Raw genomic sequence first — 19,287 nt, 5'->3', positions numbered from 1 at the left:
ACAGACTTGGTCTTCTAAACGTAATTATCTCTTACATCTCACAGAGCACAAAAAAAGTATTTAATACTTCTTCTATATATGGAAAACATCTATTTTGCCAGCCTTTTAAGCTCTAGAATCTCCAAAATTATACTAACAATTATTTGTATCTTCAGGTAATTTCAGAACTATATTACCATGAAACTGAAGGAAATCTTTCCTGAAGTGCACTGTACTGACATAAAGTTCCTTAGAAAGAGAAACAATTTTTATTTGTCGTAAGGTTGGGCATCATGCTCTACCAGCGTGATGCCAGAATCCTAAGTTCCTGGTGGACGGAGTGAAAAGATGGTGATTCAAACACACATACACACAGGTACAAGAGACTAAAGGATGTAAGGAAAATATTTTAGGGTTACTCAGCCTATTACCTATGTTTTACTCTTCAAACTGATCAAAATCTGATATATAACACTGTCATAAACAGCATTCTAAGATGGCCACAAAATCCATGGCCTTTAAGGAGCACATCTTATATAACCTCCTCTGCCTGAGTGTGGCCAGAACCTGTGAATATAATGGGATATCACTTCCCGGATTAAATTCATCAAAGAGGAAAATTATCTGACTAGGTCTAACCTAATCAGATGAATCCTTAAAAGGGATCTCCATGAAGTCTGAGAAACTGGAAGTATGAGAAGGCCTATGGAAGAACTACCTGGCAAAGGCACAAAATTTACCTCTGGCCAACAACTAGCAAAACCACCTCAGTCCAAGAAACAAGGATATCAATTCTGCCAACAACCAAGGGGCTTGGAAGAGAACCCCAGATCTTCGATGAGATTCCACTTGCAGACACCTTTATTTCAACCCTGGGAGACTTAAGCAGAGCATCCGGCTGTATCATACCAACTCCTGATCTACACGACTAAGATAATAAATGGGTGTTATTTTAAACCATTAATTTGTGGTAATTTGTTAATAGAAAAATAAAACACTAAGGCATTTCTCATATAATTAAATAGTATATCTGGTACATAGTTTTTGAGACTCCATTTTACAAATAATTTTTCTAGCTGTTTTAAGAATAAAATTGTTTCGCAATTGACATGAACAGTAATCGTGCCCTTTAGTACTTCTCATCCTAACAGGAAGTCAATGAGTTTGTGAGTCAAAATTCCCTGAAAAGTTCTTCAGTGTACGTGGGCCTTTTTTACGAAGGAGATCTTATTCCTGACCGGCGTCTGTGGGTGCAGCGTACGCGCGGGGTAGACCAAGCCTAAAAGTTCGACTGCAAGTCCCTGCCGCTCCAGACTGCCTCACAGCGGAACTGGGTGGAAATAGGCTGAGCCCAGGACAAACACAAACACAGGACAAAATAGGCTGCGGCTCGTCCCTTTAACCCTAACCCAATTCCTCAAGAAAAGCCGCGATTCCATAGAGTAATCAGGCTCTCTAAAGCTGTGGCTTGGCTACCGCGCACGCGGTTTCTTTACTGACTCCCAAAGCATCTAGGAAAAGTTTCAATCGCTAGTTTCAATCTAGGGATCACTGGCGCCACTTAAGATGCACCTGGCGGACAGTTCGTATCACCTTGAGAACAGCTCTGAAACTGACAAATTGTGCTCCTTGGTCGCTCACTCCGCACGCCTATGGAGCGGCCATTAAAACCAGGTTTTGGCGTCTCTTTCCCTCAGGCCGGTCTACGCCACAACTGCACGCGCCCAGCTGGGACCCTCCGGAGCTTGACGACCCGGAACTGCGCGACCACGCCTACCCACTGCGCCTGCGCGAGAGGCCAGCTCCGGAAAGCTAGGAGAGGACCTGCAGGCCCCGCCGCGTGGGGCGGGCCCTAGAGGCTCGTCGCGCCTGCGCGGAGGGCCCGACGGCGCGCTGCGTCATTACTTTTGAAACGAGTGGCGGGGAACTGCTGTGGGAGTCTCTGCTGTCGCTCTCTGCCGGGTGGAAGCGCACTCCTTCGTCTGTAGGACTGGCCATGGCGCTGCAGCTCTCCCGGGAGCAAGGCATCACCCTGCGCGGGAGCGCCGAAATCGTGGCCGAGTTCTTCTGTAAGTCCTCCTCGCGCAGGCCGGAGGGCGGGGAGAACTGAGGTCAGGCAGCCCGGTAGGCCCGTGGCTCAGCCACGGAGGCGGGGGAAGCGGTGGGGGGTGGAGGGGAGGCCGAGAGGCCTAGAATTAAGCTCTCTCTGCCCCAGCCTCCTGCCCGGCGGGAGAATCTAGGAAGAAGCGGATGCAGACGCCGCCCCCGGACTCGTTGCTAACGGTGGAGCTGGAGGCCTACGTGCCGCTGAGGCCTGCCGCGCGATGTAGCACCTCCACCTGCAGCGTTGCTTTAAACTGCAGATCCTACGCACTTTCCACCCTCCGCGACTTAAGGCGGAGTAGGACCGGGATGGGGGCCACGTATATTTTTAACAACCCCTCGGCCACTCTTTGATTCTGGTATTTTGGTATATTGGCGGTGATGGACTAGATTTAGGAAACGACGTTCTGGACCAGGACAGTTGTACCTTCTGATAGAATCTGGCAGGATTTGTGAGGAGAAAAGGAGGAAAAAGTGGGAAAGGCTTGCTGAGAGCATTGGAGGGAACAGTTAATCAGTTGCTAACTCATGCAAAAGGCTATTTTGACACTCTCTCACCACATATTCTGGAATTGGGACTTGGATTACAGTGAGTTGTAGTACTACTTTGACAGTAAATTAATGCAGTTTGGCGTTTTTCTTTCTTTTTTTTTTTTGCCAAAGAAATGCAGGTATCGTGTTCTCTCTTATTTAGAAGCAAGGTTTTAAGAATGTTTAATGCCACTTTTTACCTACTCTGCTTTCAGCAAAACACCCACAAATACGTTAAGTCATTTACAGTTTTATACCATTAATGAAATGTAGCCACATCTAAATATGTTTTATTTTCCAGAGTTACAAAATGATAATGACTTTTCTTTAACATTCCTTTTGTTTTCAGCATTTGGCATCAACAGCATTTTATATCAGCGTGGCATATATCCATCTGAAACCTTTACTAGAGTGCAGAAATATGGACTCACCTTGCTTGTAACAACTGATCCTGAGCTCATAAAATACCTAAATAATGTGGTGGAACAGCTGAAAGGTATTTAATTGTTGCAAACCATTTTGAGTTTTGCAGGCCTTGTAGAACCCATATTTTCTGGCATCTTGGTGGTCATTTTTCAGCTCTTTACAAAAAGGTATAAAACACTACAACCTCAAATATAGTGATTCTTTTTTTTTTTAAAGATTTTATTTATTTGACAGAGAGAGACACAGCGAGAGCAGGAACACAAGCAGGGGGAGTGGGAGAGGGAGAAGCAGGCTTCCCGCTGAGCAGGGAGCCCGATGTGGGGCTCCATCCCAGGACCCTGGGATCATGACCTGAGCCGAAGGCAGACGCTTAACGACTGAGCCACCCAGGCACCCCAAATATAGTGATTCTTAATTGGAAGGAAGCAAATAGTATGTAAATTCAAAGAAAGTCCACCCTTCCCATACTGCAGTTTGAGTGGGTTGAATATTTTGATATTAGGAATCTGATAAGGCTTCACAAAACTCTCCATCAACTTCCTTAGAAATGATTTTTGTAGTTCATGTAGCCAGATGGAACAGGTTGGAATTTTCCGTACTTATGATGGTATTCATTATTGGAGAAAAATCCACTATATATTTTTAACATATATTTTCTGTAACTGCCTAGAGTTTAAAGCCATCATTACTTTAAGATAAAGGAAAATAAAATTGGATACAACCTGGAAACTCAAAGAAAAGAAAAGAACTACAAAGTAATAGAGCACCCAATAGAGTTTTCTTATTTTTTTTATATATTTCTATTTGTCTTTTTTAAAATCCTGCCCTTAATCAGTAAGCCTTTTCTATCTGAATGCTCAGTTTTTCTTTAGCTCAAGAAATTACTGTATTGAATCAATACTTGTTCTCCATCTATTCCTTCCCCCCCAATATTTTTCTCTACTTAGGATTCTCACTTCTAATTTTTCTGTTGTAGGATGTTTCTCCCTAGCTCCCCATTTGATCTTCCAAAACTAGTTCCAAAACACACTAGTCATCTTTTTTTTTTAATTCATGAGTCATATATATTTCTTTGTATCAAGTAGCTTCATTTTTAAAATTAGATTAATTGGGTTTTTTATTATCTTCAGGGCTAAATCACCCATAGTCATTCATAGGGCTGTACTCAGATTATTTAGCTTGAAACCTGTAAGCAACTAAGAATCTGTGTCATCTGAATTTGATGGAGAAGCAAGCCCCACCTAAGCTACTGGTTTTTGGGTTATCTCTTTTAAGACTACACTGAGGATATTTCACCTCGGATGTATGCAGACCTTCCTATTTAATTTCTCCCTTTTATTTTAGTTCAAATGGAGGAATTGCTCTTCTTAGAGACAAATTGTTCATTCTGAATCCCCGTTCCTCTAGCCTTCCTAAGGATTTTAGCCTAGTTCTTCTCTGGTACTTTTGATTTCTTTGTTTTGAGTTATTTTCATTGGTTTCATCTCTCTTCAGTTTTAAAAGAAAAAAATATCCACCCACTCCAAATCCTTAAGTTACTACCCAATTTCTTCCTCTTCAGAGCTAAATTGAGAACAAGTTGATATATGTCAAGAAAAAGTTGATACATATGACAGCCCGTGTCCAGCAAGTGGCCATTTTTGTACTGCCTGCAAACTAAGAATGTTTTCAGATTTTTAAAGGGCTGTTTTTTAAAGACTATGCAACAGAGTTCCTAGGTGGCCCAAAGCCCTAAATATTACAAAATTGTTTTGTCTCTTAAAAAAAAAAAAAAAACAAACTACAGATTCCTGAGTATACTATCCCAATTTCCAAGATTAATTCAGGGCTCGTCCTGAGGCCCTCTTCTCACTCTAATCTCTCTCTAGGACGGTCTCTGACATGTACATAGCTTCACTAACAGCCTTGGTGTAGTTGACTCACAGATGTACATCCAACCCAATTCTCCTAATTGTGCTCATATATTTAGTGGCTCCTTGATATCTTCGTGTGGCTCTCCCAGTGATACTTGAAAGCTAAACTTAAGGCGCTCATGGCTGGCTCAGTCAATGGAGCATGCAACTCTTGATCTCGGGATTTTAAGTTCCAGCCCCATGTTGGGTGTGGAGATTACTTAAAAATCTTAAAATTTAAGCATCATCTCCCATTTGCATTCTTTTTTCAGTGAATGGATCAACCATCCAACTGGTGATATAAACTAGGAAGTTGGGAGCTATCTCAGTCTTTCCTCTTCTTTACTCATAAGTAATCAATAAATCTTAACAGTTTTAACCATGAAATCTCTTGAAACTATCTACTGATCCATCTCTACCAGCTTATCCTTCTGTAAGCCTTTTTTTTTTTTTTTTAATTTATTTATTGAGAGAGAATGGTAGAGAGAGAGCATGAAAGGGAAGAAGTTCAGAGGGAGAAGCAGACTCCCTGCTGAGCAGGGAGCCCGATGCGGGACTCGATCCCGGGACTCCAGGATCATGACCCGAGCCGAAGGTAGTCGCTTAACCAACTGAGCCACCCAGGCGCCCCTACATTACCTCTTGCTTGAATTGCTAATTAGTGTCTCTAGATCACCTCTTTACCTCTACTCTACTTTCCACATCCCAGCCAGAAGGATAGTTCTGAAATACAAATTTAATTACATCACACCATACTTCAAATACCATAATGACTTCCCTGGTTCTTGAAGTGTAACTTCTTTAATTTGGCCCACATAGCCTTCCATGGTCTGACCCTTATGTATCCTGAACAAACTGACCTTGTTCATTCTCCCCCTTTTTTTTTTAACTGCAGTTGTATTACCCTTCTTTCAGATGGAACAGATGTTATTCCCTTTTCAATATTTAAGACCTGTACCCTTTTCTGTATCATTTTGCATATTTAATGGTATTTATTTGTAGAACTGAAGTCAAGTGAGAACTCCCTGAATCCAATTTTCCTATATTATGCTCTCATTGCATCACATACTGCACCTGCATAGCGTTTATCACAATTATAATCTTACATTTATTGGTGCAGTGATTAGATTAATGGCCATCTCCTGCATCTTACCTTGGATTAGGGTATACTTCATGTTTTCTACTCTGTCTTCAGCACTCAGTACTATATCTGGTACAAATACTGAGAATTTGAAAACAGGAGCTATGTTATTGTGGGGCAGGTTTTCAGTACAGGTTGGCAGAGTTCCAAAATACTAGCGGTAGGAATTTGCTGAGGATAGAAAGTGAGACCTGGGAAGAGAGTTGTTTTGTAATGCAGTGAAACAAAAGATTCTTTGTTATATATTGCAGATTGGTTATACAAGTGTTCAGTTCAGAAACTGGTGGTTGTCATCTCAAATATTGAAAGTGGTGAGGTCCTTGAAAGATGGCAATTTGATATTGAGTGTGACAAGACTGCAAAAGATGACAGGTAAGTATGAAGTAAATTGCTTCCATTTTTACAGATTTTTTCCAAAGCTGTTTTCTTTTACTAAATGAGTTCTAATTATATTGAACTAGTTTCATATAAGGTAGTTTGTTTCTAAGTATGTTAGATTTGATCTTTAATCTCCTGTGGAGAAGGATTGGGCTCACAAACTGTGTTCACGAAAGAATTTTGCCTATCACGGACTTTTAACATAATTGCGTTTAGGCTAAATCCATAAATTTCAAACTTTAGTATTTATGATGCTATATGTAAAGCTACACATGGTGTCCATCCTCGGTGGGCCATTTCATGAATCGTTGAAAGGTACTTTTAACCATGAAGTATTATCCTAGACTTTCTCCCAGCTTACTGTTCAGCTCTACTGTATTTCATTTAATGCTACAAACTTCCTTAGACACTCCCTTTTTTTTTTTTTAAGATTTTATTTATTTATTTAATAGAACACGCGAGAGAGGGAACATAAACAGGGAGTGGGAGGGGAGAAGCAGGCTTCCCTCCAAGCAGGGAGCCCAATGCGGGGCTCGATCCCAGGATCCTGGAATCATGATCTGAGCCAAAGGCAGTCGCTTAGCCAACTGAGCCACCCAGGCGCCCCTCCTTAGACACTTAGTAAACTGAAGTTTTTAGATTCTCTGGGTGGGAGATGCCCATCATTATATGCTAATTTCTAGCATTGTCCTAGGCATGCTTACCTGTAAACTCTGAACTATCTCTCATAATGAAATGGAGTTTGTTCCTGAAGCCTTTGGTCTGTTTTAGAAAATGTTTAATTATAAAAATAACGCCATACACGATTAACATCCTATTTGAGGCAATAGGAAATTAGACATTTAGGCATTACTAAAAATGCCAAAATGATTATACTGATTAAATATTTTAGTTACTGCTTGTTATCTTTATTTTAAGACATGCTGAAGCTTTCCTGACTTGAAGTACTTGGCAGGTTTTCTAGTCATCTGTTATTTAATGACCTGATACTAAGATCAACCCTAAAAAATGATTGGAAGGATAAATGAAATAATAGAGATACATATTGTGCCTACTAAGTTTCTGAAGGATATATATTTATTTTCATTTAAAAAAAAAACTTTTGACTGCATTACTTACTTGATTTCGGAAGCATTTAATCAGATAAATAATCTTACCTGTGTTTCAAATAACTTGTTAAAACTTAAAATGAATTAATTGATTTCTTTGATAGTGCACCCAGAGAAAAGTCTCAGAAAGCTATCCAAGATGAAATCCGTTCAGTGATCAGACAGATCACAGCTACGGTGACATTTCTGCCACTATTGGAAGTTTCTTGTAAGTATGATAGAACTTCACACTGGTTAAATTTGTTGTGGAAAAGACTAAGCTACCACTTGAAGAATTAACACGTTCATTAAAATTTTTCTTAATTATCAATGTCTTGTTACATGAATGAGAAAACTGTTATAAAGCTAAAGTAATGGTATTTGCATTTTATTTACAAGTGCTGAAAAGGAAAGGAATGAAAGCATTCTACAGTACTCACTCTTGAATGTGATGTAATTTCTTTCATTTTTATTTTCTACACACTTCTATGTATGTAATAAAGACTTACAGCTATAATTGTGTCTTTTCTTAGTTACTCCTTCATTCATCAGATATATCCTAAATACCTACTACATGCCAGATGTTGTTCTGGGCACTGGGATACAGCTGTCACAGAACCAAGGTGTTATCTTTTTATGGCTTAGATTCATGCTGTCTCATGATTAATTTTATATTTTCTGCAAATATTTTTAGTGGTTTTTCTCTTTAAAGAAAAAAAACTTGAGTTTTTCATAAAGTAAAAGGAGTACAGTATTTTCTGTACTAAAATTTCCATTGAGGAAAAGCAATTAGCTAATATAATTGATTAGAGACCAAGGTAAACTAGCTTTTCTGACACTATAGACAGTTCAAATGTGAAAGACACAGGAAGGGTGGTTGTACTTTTGAAAAAAATAATTGTACTTTAATGATCTTATCCCCAATTTAGGTTCATTTGATCTACTGATATATACAGACAAAGATTTGGTTGTACCTGAAAAATGGGAAGAGTCAGGACCACAGTTTATTACCAATTCTGAGGAAGTCCGTCTTCGTTCGTTTACTACTACGATCCACAAAGTAAATAGCATGGTGGCCTACAAAATTCCTGTCAATGACTGAGGATAAGATAAGGACAGTGATGTACTTATAACTCTCAGATGTGGTTTTCCTGAAACCAATTCAACTATAGTTGATACATTTTGTTTCACTGGTTAATTTTTAGATGGGGAAAACTTAACATTATACTTCTGTTGAACGGTGCATAATTGTTCCATTTTTTGATACCTGTATGACTTTATACAGGGTTGGTATAAAGTATTGCACATTGTTCAAAAGGGAACTAGCAGATTACATCAGCATTGTTATGTCAATTCCTTTAAAGGTGGTAACTCTAGATGGAAAACTTGCTATAAAGCTAAATGCCTTCTTAAACCTTTTGGTCAAGTACCTTGACTCAGAATATAGGTAGGGAGATATTTAAATATAAAATGCAGCAAAAGAAGTCCGAATATTCAGATTCTTTGTTTAGATGCCGAAATTATCTAATGATAATCTGTAAGTAATGAAATACTGCTCCTAGTAGGTCCTTTGGCCATTTATTTCATTTGTATATTTTCCGCATTGAAAGCATTTCCAATTGTTTGATCTTAATTTATATAACTTGAACCTACAAAGCTATGTATATTGCCACTGTTTAAATTCCTGTGATACAGAACTCTTAAAAAATTTTTTTATGTTTTATAAAATCAAGCTTTAAATGATGATGTAATAAAGTTAAACATGTATGTTTTAATTTGTCTGAACATATTTTTATATTGGTGTGGTATTAACACAGTTAAACAGTAGGATGGATTCAGTATAGCAAATCATATCTTGTACCTACCAGGGCCTAAGAATACAAACTTGAGTAAGTCTGGAGGTACTTCAATTTAATGGACAAGCTTTGATTATACCCCTTTAACCTTATAACTGTGGACTTAAAATAAGCATCATTCTTTGTATAAAATAATACATGTCATTTGGACTTAATTGATTTTAGCATATGTTGGACTGTAGAACTTTTCTATACTCCTAACCTTATTGCCAGCCTAGTTTTCCTTATTTTGCCAAGGTCAGTTGAAGGCAGACTTCTAAAAAGTCTCTTCTAATCTCTGTTCTAAATCTTATCTCATTTTGTAATAATTAAGTGCTTAGTATCAGACACTGTTCTAAGCTCTTTATATGTATTAACTCATTAATCTTCACTATAAAGTAAAAACACATAGCCTGTATCCATTCCTTCAAAAATTACGACGTGAACACCTGTTAATGTGCCAAGTACTGGGATGAATGAAACAGGGTCCTGGCCTTTCTGAAGTTGGAGATATGAAGGAGAGGAAAATACATGGCAAGCTTCCAAGAAGTAACTATACAGCTTTATCACATATGTATTTGTCTTTGTTATTTCACCTGAATAATCTGATCTGTTTGATCCTGTTGCCTGCTTGTTAAGAATAAAGGGCAATTCTCTCACTACAAAACAAGTACAGGTGCCTATATTTGATGATGGGTGTAGTGAATGCTGTTGTGAAAGTCCATTCCCTTGAGAGTTGAAGCTATCTAATTTTAGAGATCCACCCACAACTCTTTTGCCTGAATAAGAAAAGCAGTTATGCAGAAATGGAAATGATTTTGAATTAGGTATGGTCAAGAGTCTGGTTTTCCAACATGAGATATAGTACAAAGTGGACACTAGTAAGATTAAAACATTTGAATTCTTGGCTGTTAATAACTTTCATAACATGAAATATTAGGTTGAGAAAGAAAGCAGAAATGGAAGTTCAGTAAAAATAATGGAGAGAGTTGAAAATTCTGGAACTACTTTTGGGACAAAAGTTTGAAATTCTTTTTAGAAAGCAGCAACTGCTTTAGGAAACAATGCCTCTGCCAAATAGCTGGAGCCACAAAAGCTCACTGGTAGCAGCTTTCTTAATATATCATTGATAATACTTAAATTTCTGTCATTTGTGTTTTTATTTACCAAATTAAATGACCCTAATATCACTTTTAATTTGTGATTTTTAACATTGCTGACTCCCCCTTTATAGATTATGAATCATTTAAGAAATGCATATATCAGAGTTGAGTAGGAGCCAAGCTATGAGCTTTATTGGTAAAGCTCAGTTGGAAAAGCTTTGGCCTATAGCTCCAACTAAACTTGTCTTGCCTGCTTTCCTATACCTTGAAGCTCACCTTAGGAGGGAGATATTTAAACCAACAGGTGCAAGAATTGTGAATGCTGAGCTCTGGGCGTTATATGTAAGTAATGAATCAGTAAATTCTCCTGAAACCAATATTACAGTATATGTTAAGTAGAATTTAAATAAAGATTTGGAAGGAAAAAATAAACCATGCCTGACTTCCATACCATGTTAAACAGAGAAGCCAAGATTCCAAGAGAGTCTGATAGGCCTGGCCTGGACTCTGACTCAGTTTTGCTTACTGTAGGTAGAGGAATGAAAACATGTTCCGATTGGGCCTGTCAAGGTCTGAAATAGAGCCCCAGAAGGGACTGAACCACATCTGCTCTTCAGGATTTTTCTCCCAGTGTCATCAATTGGACAGAGAAGTCAAGCCTTGATGGGAATTTTACACAGAGGTATAATGATCTCATGTTTTAGTTGGCTTTTGCTTCATAGCAAACAACCATAGGATAACTATAAGCATTTTTTTTTTCCCTGTAAGTCTGTGGATTATCTGGGGTGCTTGTTTTATTCTCATGCAAATCTGCAGATCGCATGTTTCATTCTACATTGAAGGGGCAATGGCTAGCCAGGACTTCTAAAGCTTAGCTTCCAAACTTTCACACTGACATTTTTGCCCACATTCCACTGATTGGGCCAAGTCTCATGGCTGAGCCAAACATCAGTGGGGCAGGGAAGTATACTCCTCCCGTGGAGTTCGGGTGGGTATGTGAAAATGTGATGAAAGTAATATCACTATTATTAGGAAAGATCAGAATAGCCATAATGCTGCATTGTAACTCATATTTTCCACCAGATGTCACTAATGCTGCAATATTCAAATTGAGGTGAACTTTTGACTTTAAAGACTGTAATATTCAGCTTTTCTTTTTGGAAATGAACATTGGGATTTCTGGCTACAAAAATATAAAGACATCCAAGGAAGAAAACACAGCATCTGTAATTTGGCTAAGCCCTTCACATGAATTACTGCATTTAATTCTCATGCTTTAGTGCACAAGTAGAATTGTGGAATCAGCGGGCATGCAAACTGCACTACATTTTTTGGAGTTTAGATGGTCTCTTCTGTCCATAACCAAGGAAGCTCATCTGGCTCCTCAGCAAGCACATCAAAAGGAGTGTTTCTTCACCTGTTTCCTAATGGCTCTTAACCTTTGACATTCTCTTAGCAATTGAGTGTCCAGAACAAACTGGTTTTCATTTACTGCGCTTTACAAAACTCCACGTCTCTTTGGGTGCATTTGTATTTACACTTTCCTCAGATGACTTCCTGTAACTTATCCATACTGTGCAAAGAATAAATCAAGTGTGCATTTGTGAGCAGTTGTGAAACACTACCCACCAGTCAAAAGAATTGTGTTAGGGAATTAATTTTTGGCTAAAGTTGTAAATAATTTCTTATTCTTTTTTTAATTAAGTATGTGAAATTAGATTTTAAGTTATTTTGTTCAGTGTAACCGTGATAAAAATTTGTGTTGGAATAACCATGGAATAGAAATGCTGCTAAATTTCAGATTTTATTAGCTACATCTTCTAAGAACAGATCTTTAAAGATCTTTCCGTTGTTCATGAACATGGCTTTGAAAGCCAGCAGTATTAACTGATGCTTATTAAAAAAAATCTAGTTGGGAAAGCTACTTAATCTTCATTAGAGTTGACAATCCTGTTCCAATCTGGCAAAAACACTGTAGCCTTAGCAACAAAACTATTAGAAAAGGCCTAGAGAGAAAAATGTCAAGAGTTGACCCTCTGATTACACAAGTCAGTTTATGTTACCATTTCACCTATTTTTGTGCTCTTACCATTTGATCTATTTTTATACTAGAGAAACATAATTTCATTTATTTGTATAAAGTCCATTTTCATCTGCGTTTATCTGCACCATTTTGCTATGCAAGTTTGTTTGCACAAAGGAACACATCAGATCAAAACCTTTATTGTTTTGGCATTTTATCTGTGCTAAAAAAGGCCTCTGAATATAAGCACGACCACTCCTGCTCCACTTCCATGCAAGGGAAAGATCTCAAGCCTCTTTAAAAACTATCTAGATGTGGACATGCCCAGTGGATACCTAGACATGGATCTGAATTTCTTTCTGAATGGCAGTCTCACTCACTCACATGCATTTCCTTTAATCCTCACAACAACCCTAGGAGAGTTATTGTTGCCATTTTACACACGTAAAACCTGAGATTCAGGGAGGCTAGGTAATTTGCCCAACTTCAAACATCCAGAATCTGTCCCCAGGCCTGACCCCAAGGCCAATATTCTTTCTAGTATATCTCACTGCTTCTCAGAGACTAGGGAACAAAGGAGGGTGCCCCTGCTCCAGTGTGCACAGACTCAGCCAAAAAGACTAGACTGCTACATGACTCTAACCCCAAGTTGGGGAAGGAGAACTCAACAATATTTGAGTATCAAGTTGCGTTAATTTTTTTAAAAAACACTTTTTTATAACAAGCGATCATTAAATGTTTATATACAAACAGTATTTCGCTGTATGATAGCCGCATGCATTTTCTTCCATCAACATTTTCTTCTCTCATTCTTTCACTTGTTTTTGTAACTACAAGCTGTGTTGGAATTTGAACCAGCTTGAGAAATAGAGGAGACAGAAGGTGATTGAGATGTATGTAATCATCCAAATCATGGGGTTCCCTAGCAAAGCTGGGTAGAGTGAGGCTTAGATCTCAAGCAGAAACAGGGTTTGCTACTACACCTCCAGAAATGAGCCGGGGAATGGCCAGGCAACTGCAGGCGTCCTCACTCAAGCCCACTCCAACATGGGAGCAAGAAGTCCTGCGTCCTGAACGCCAAGGGCACAATAAGAAAGCACTTGACTCGAACTCCTATAAGTCTTAGAAAGGTCTTTTCTATGTTGCTTGGGATGGTGTGAGAGAGAAAGTGGAGAGAGGGGCCCAAAATCTCTGTCCAACACCACCTTCTGTCATCAGGATTGGAGTGGAAACCTGGAGAGTGGAGTAGCGTGCATCCCTCTCATTGGATATTTGCCAGCTTTTTAAGCTTTTTAGTGTATTACACTGTGCGTTCCACGGGCGTCGTATGAGTTGCTTTAGGTAGCATGCTCACGGGCATTTTTTTTAATTTTAATAACTATGTATGTATTTTAATCTGTATTTAGAAAAACGTATAACACATTTTAACACATTACCATGAGCGAAGATTCTAAAGTCCACTCTGAATATTTAAAGAAAAACATATCAGTATTTTGTATGGATGATGCAAATGTAGACAAGGCAAGAAGGCCGCGCATACATGATGGAAGTTCTGAGAAACAATGTTGTAGCCCATTGTGCTCCAACCTCAGAAGGGAGCTAGGGCAGCAGTCCCCTTAGCGGAGCCGCGCGTGCGCATGCTACTGCTGTGCTCACACACTCCTGAACTCGGCCCCCACAGAGTCCTGGAACTGCTGCAGGGCATTTTGCTTTCTGCCCACAAAAGACTCCGGCCCCATGAGTCAGGCAGAACTCCATGCAGCACCCGAAGCTGAAAGTTCACTCTCCGTTCTATTTCTTATCACTAATTATGTCCAGTTATGTTGTCCAAAGTGGCTCACTGGACTTTTATGAAATGAACACAGAGACTGTGTCCACATGAAAATGTCCCAAATTTAAACAATAGGAAACTCTTTGTTTATGACTCCACTTCCCCCCAAACTAAATCGCCTCGCAAATAAAAGCCCATAGAAATTAAATTCCAAATGCCTTCATTCTCAATCATATACAGTTGACTCAGTGTCAGCCAGAGGCTTTTACTCAGAGCCTGGGTTCTGGTAGCTGTAGCGTGTCCTGGGATTTCACAGGAATGGGCGCAGCTTCTTCAGCCTCTTCGAACCTCTAATAGTTCTAGTCTCCAAGGGGTCAGCAGTCACAAAAGAAACTGCATCTCCCCTATAGAAGTTGTCACAAACAAAACTGTGGTCCCCCAATTAAGTGAATAGGTAATGGCGTGGCAAGTAACCTAGTGCTCCCTCTATTGGAGACAGCAAGGACCTGGGAACTGTTGGGTTTCAGTCCCACAGCAAGCCAGCCAGTGGCACCTGCCTTGAGTCCACAGCCCGTGAGTCCCTATTCACTGAGCACACAGCGCCCAGCAACCGTTGTGCTTCCACATGTTTAATATGTGTGTGTATTTCTTTGTGTTTGTTGTTGTTACTGTTTTGTTTTGGTAACTCGTGTGTGGTTATCTACCATATATATTGCCTACTTTCTCTCAGAGAGTGACTTTTCTTTTTTTTTTTTTTCCTTTTTATTAACATACAGCATATTATTTGTTTCAGGGGTACAGGTCTGTGATTCATCAGTCTTCCACAATTCACAGTGCTCACCATAGCACATCCCCTCCCCAGTGTCTATCACCCAGCCACCCCATCCCTCCCACCCCCCCACCACTCCAGCAACCCTCAGTTTGTTTCCTGAGATTAAGAGTCTCTTACGGTTTGTCTCCCTCTGGTTTCATCTTGTTTCATTTTTCTCTCCCTTCCCCTATGACCCTTTGCCTTGTTTCTCAAATTTGGAGAGTGACCTTTGAGACATTATTGCCTTCTTCGAAAATTTGGATACTCTGGTTTCATTTCCTTGTGTCTCGTGTCCCATGCTTTTGGCACTTTGGTGCAAGATTGTGGTCTAGAGAAAACGTCTACTCCCAAACTCCTCCGAGTGTGTTCTCTCCAGAACAGTGGAGTGAAGCACATTCTTGTCTGTCAGTGCGTGAGGAATGGGGTAATGAACGTCACCCTCCTCCCTTAGCACTATGTTTAACTTACTAATATACCACATCTTATTCATTCTGATAGTAGTAATTCTTATCACTCTTCCATAGACTTTTCATTCCTACCTAGGCAGGTTGAGTTGGACCTGGCTAGGAAGTAGTTGACCAGAACCAAGATTCTAAGAAAATAAAATACCATGATCAGAGTAAGAGCTAATGAGTCAGGATTACTCTTTGTCAAGAAGTAACAGAAGGATAACAAATTTTAGCAAGACTTTAAGAAGATTCTAGATATCACAGATGAAAGTAGTCAAAAGTTAGTATTCCAAAGAGTGGCACCATTTGAAAAGACAGAACACAAGCACAAACAAACAAAAAAGATTCCAAGACACTTAAATTAAGGGCAGAAACTTTTCTGTTCTCTCTTACTCCTTCCTGTCTCAGTAGGATCTGACCACTGGTGTAAGGAGAGAGACTGCAGCTGGGAAGGAAGTGATGCCAAGAGCTGCAGCTGCAAAAAGTCGGGTTTTTTTTTCTTTTAACTTTTATAGTGTAAAATTAATACATACACACATTTTAAAAAATCAAGCAGTACAGAGTGGTACCAAATGAGAAGTAAATTCCCTGCCTGAACTTGTTCCGTGACTCCTCATTTCCAGCTCCATATTTTTAAATATTTTCTGTTCTGCTGGTGGTTATCACAATACCTCTGAAACCTATGCTAATATTTTCATTTCTTGTTTTATCAACTTGAAATAGCATCTATTGAAAGATGAGAAACTTATTTCTTTTATCCATCTGCTTCTACTTTTTCCAGTCACATTATTTTGGTTTTTCTGGTTATTATCATTTTAAAGAGTATGCTTATATCTGTATTTTGTTACATCAATTTTAGACAGTATATCTTGATTTTGTGCTATATAAATAGGTGAAAAAAATCTGTGACATTATCTCTTCCACGTCTCTGCTGCCTTAATATTCAGACTTCCATTTTTTTATATTATCAATGTTAGTCAGATTCTCTTTTACAGTTGTTGTTTTCCATGTTTTGTTTATACGTTGATTCTACAAATTAAAATAGCATTTCCATTATTCCAATGATTAAATTACTCCTTACCGAAGGACCAAATAGCTCTAACTTACTGAGAAAAAAAGGGTAATCTTATGTCATTAAAACTGAAAGATGAATGTACCAAGTGTCAAAGTCAAGTGGGATTCCTTAAACTCAATCTTCAAGACTTTCTAGTACATTTAATTTGGTCGATGGTACCTTTAATTTCCAAAAAATCTCTGTTTCTTTGTTCTTATTTCATAGCCACCCATTCTTTGGCTTCTTTACTCTGAAGATGTTAGTTGGTTTTGTTTTCTTAATCAGTTTTTTTTCCTCTTTTACTTGTTTTCTTTAGGATTCGACTGTTATAATATCTGTTCCACTTGGACCTTCTCATTTTTGTTTATCACTTACTCTAAATTTTCTGGGGTTTTTTTCCCCATATAGGTGAGTGATGAAAAAGGTTGACCAGTATTGGTAGCGTGATTTGCCACTGCGGTATTAGACCTCTTTCTTGAATGAAAAGATGGATGGCAGGGTCTGTGTACATATAAGCTAGTAGTACTATTTTAGGGTACATTTAGGTATTTTGTTTACCATGTATTTTTTGAAAATTGACTTTTTAAAATATTGCATTAAAATTAAAATATCATATCTTATTTACTTAGTTTTTTGGTGCACCTCAAATTTTGTGTGCCTGGTTTCACTTAGTGTAGTATCTATTTGGGCCAAGGGCCTGAAAGGTTAAATGTAATTTCCAGATATTGTCAATAGAGGGCAGCAAAGGGTAGTGGAGTGAGCACTCACAGCCAAGGCCTGGGCATCCCTTTTTTCCCCTCTCTTTATAGAGATAAAAATCAATCAGTGGTAGTAGAAAGTCCAGAGTGCCAGAATCAGGAGAGAAATTACTCATAGGGATACTGACCCAGAATGGGGATCAGCTGAGAAGGCACAATTCACAGCCTGGTATCTATCATAGAGATGTGAACCACTAGGCATCAGGAGGGGAATCATTAGACTTTCCCAGTCCTGACTCCTCCTACTCCCCACCTGTCTAAAACCTCAGATCTGGCTCCGTAAAGTAACAGGAGTCTCCTGTCCATCTTGGGAGCTGATGCAAATTTCCTGAGAGTTAGGACATGGTACCAGCAGTGGCTAAGTGTTCCTCAACCAGCCATTTCAGGGAGGAGAGACTGAGTGGGATATGGGCACCATAGGCAAACACTGACAGTTGATGAAAACACTCACATATGTGTCAGTTAAATAATTTGGGAGCCAACCTAAATGGGATGTGGCTTAAAATATATTTTCTTTCCTCCCTCAGGAGGAAAACATTATTTAGGTGAGGAAAAACTATATGACTTTGAAATTAGACAAACTTGACTCTGCAGATTATTTGGTATGTGGTTCTCAGTTACTTAACTACTGAGCTTTGGTTTCTCCATCTATAAAATGGAAATAATGATTCTTACCTCACAAATCTGCTGCAAGGAAATGAGATGATGTCCATAAACTGCCTGGCAAAGAACTTGGCAATCTGAAGTTACTCAATTGGCATTACTACCTGTTCTCTCTCCCTGTCTTTGGTCATGGGAGAATACCCATTATATTGTTGCTATTTTTGAATAAAAAGTCTCATTGTCTCCTATAAGCATAACTAAATTATTTGAAGGATTAATCTGTTAGGTACCATACTAATATTTCTGCAGTATGATCTCATTTAATTCTCATAACAACCCTATGAAGCAGATCCTTTTATCATCATTTTGATTTTACAGATGAGGACATTGAGGCTTTACCCAGTGTCATGTAAGTAGTAAATCATAAGGAAGGATTAAAACTAGGTAATTGGATTCCAGAGCTCATGCTCTTGACACTACATAATGTTCTCCAATATACACATTTAATCAAAGATTTAAAATTTTAAGGGACTAAATCAAAGAAGAAATTAAAAAATACATGAGACAAATGAAAATGAAAACACAATGGCCCAGAAACTTTGGAATCCAGCAAAAGCTGTTCTATGAGGGAAGTTTATAGCAATCCAGGCCTACCTCAAGAAGCAAGAAAAATATCGATGAAACAACCTAATCTTACACCCACACAAGCTAGAAAAAGAACAAACAAAACCCAAAACCTAAAGAAGGAAGAAAATAATAAAGATTAGAGCAGAAATAAATGAAATAGAAACTAAAAAAACCCAATAGAGCAGATCAATGAAACCAGGAGCTGGTTATTTGAAAAGATCAACCAAACTGATAAACCTTTAGCCGGATTCATAAGAGAGAGAGAGAGGACTCAAATAAGCAAAATCAGAAGGGAAAGAGGAGAAAGGACAACCAACACCACAGAAATATGAAAGATTATAAGAGAATATTATTAAAAATTGTATGCAAACAAATTGAACAACCTAGAAGAAATGATAAATCCCTAGAAACATATAACCTCCCAAAACTGAATCAGGAAGAAATAGAAAATTTGAACAGACTGATTACCAGGAATGAAATTGAATCAGCAGTCAGAAAACTCCCAACAAACAAAAGTTCAGGAGCAGATGGCTTCACAGGTGAATTTTACCAAACATTTAAAGAAGACTTAGAAGGAAAGCTTCCAAATTCACAAATTCATTCTGTGAGGCCAGCATTACCCTGATACCAAAACCAGGTAAAGACACTTAAAAAAAAGGGGGGGGGGGCACCTGGGTGGCTCAGTTGGTTAAGCGACTGCCTTCAGCTCAGGTCA

At 38.7% G+C, this 19,287-nt stretch overlaps 1 protein-coding gene across 2 annotated transcripts; it reads left to right on the top strand.

Annotated features, from left to right (window-relative positions):
• The first annotated feature begins 1,836 nt into the window (after window positions 1–1,836).
• On the top strand, window positions 1,837–9,311 carry MAD2L1 (mitotic arrest deficient 2 like 1). Of its 2 annotated transcripts, none has more exons than XM_027600552.2 (5): window positions 1,837–2,048; window positions 2,963–3,109; window positions 6,324–6,444; window positions 7,664–7,767; window positions 8,468–9,311. In XM_027600552.2, exons 1-5 carry the CDS (start codon window positions 1,976–1,978, stop codon window positions 8,638–8,640), a joined length of 618 nt encoding a protein of 205 aa, XP_027456353.1. In that variant the 5' UTR covers window positions 1,837–1,975; the 3' UTR covers window positions 8,641–9,311. The 2 variants fall into 2 exon arrangements, with proteins under 2 accessions (XP_027456353.1, XP_027456354.1); XM_027600553.2 differs by lacking the exon at window positions 1,837–2,048 and adding an exon at window positions 2,462–2,671.
• The last annotated feature ends 9,976 nt before the right edge of the window (window positions 9,312–19,287 follow it).

Source organism: Zalophus californianus, chromosome 2 (assembly GCF_009762305.2).
Source record: "Zalophus californianus isolate mZalCal1 chromosome 2, mZalCal1.pri.v2, whole genome shotgun sequence".
Taxonomy (NCBI): Eukaryota; Metazoa; Chordata; class Mammalia; order Carnivora; family Otariidae; genus Zalophus; species Zalophus californianus.
Note: the sequence above shows the minus strand (reverse complement) of the source record. Positions and strands in the feature narration are given on the sequence as shown.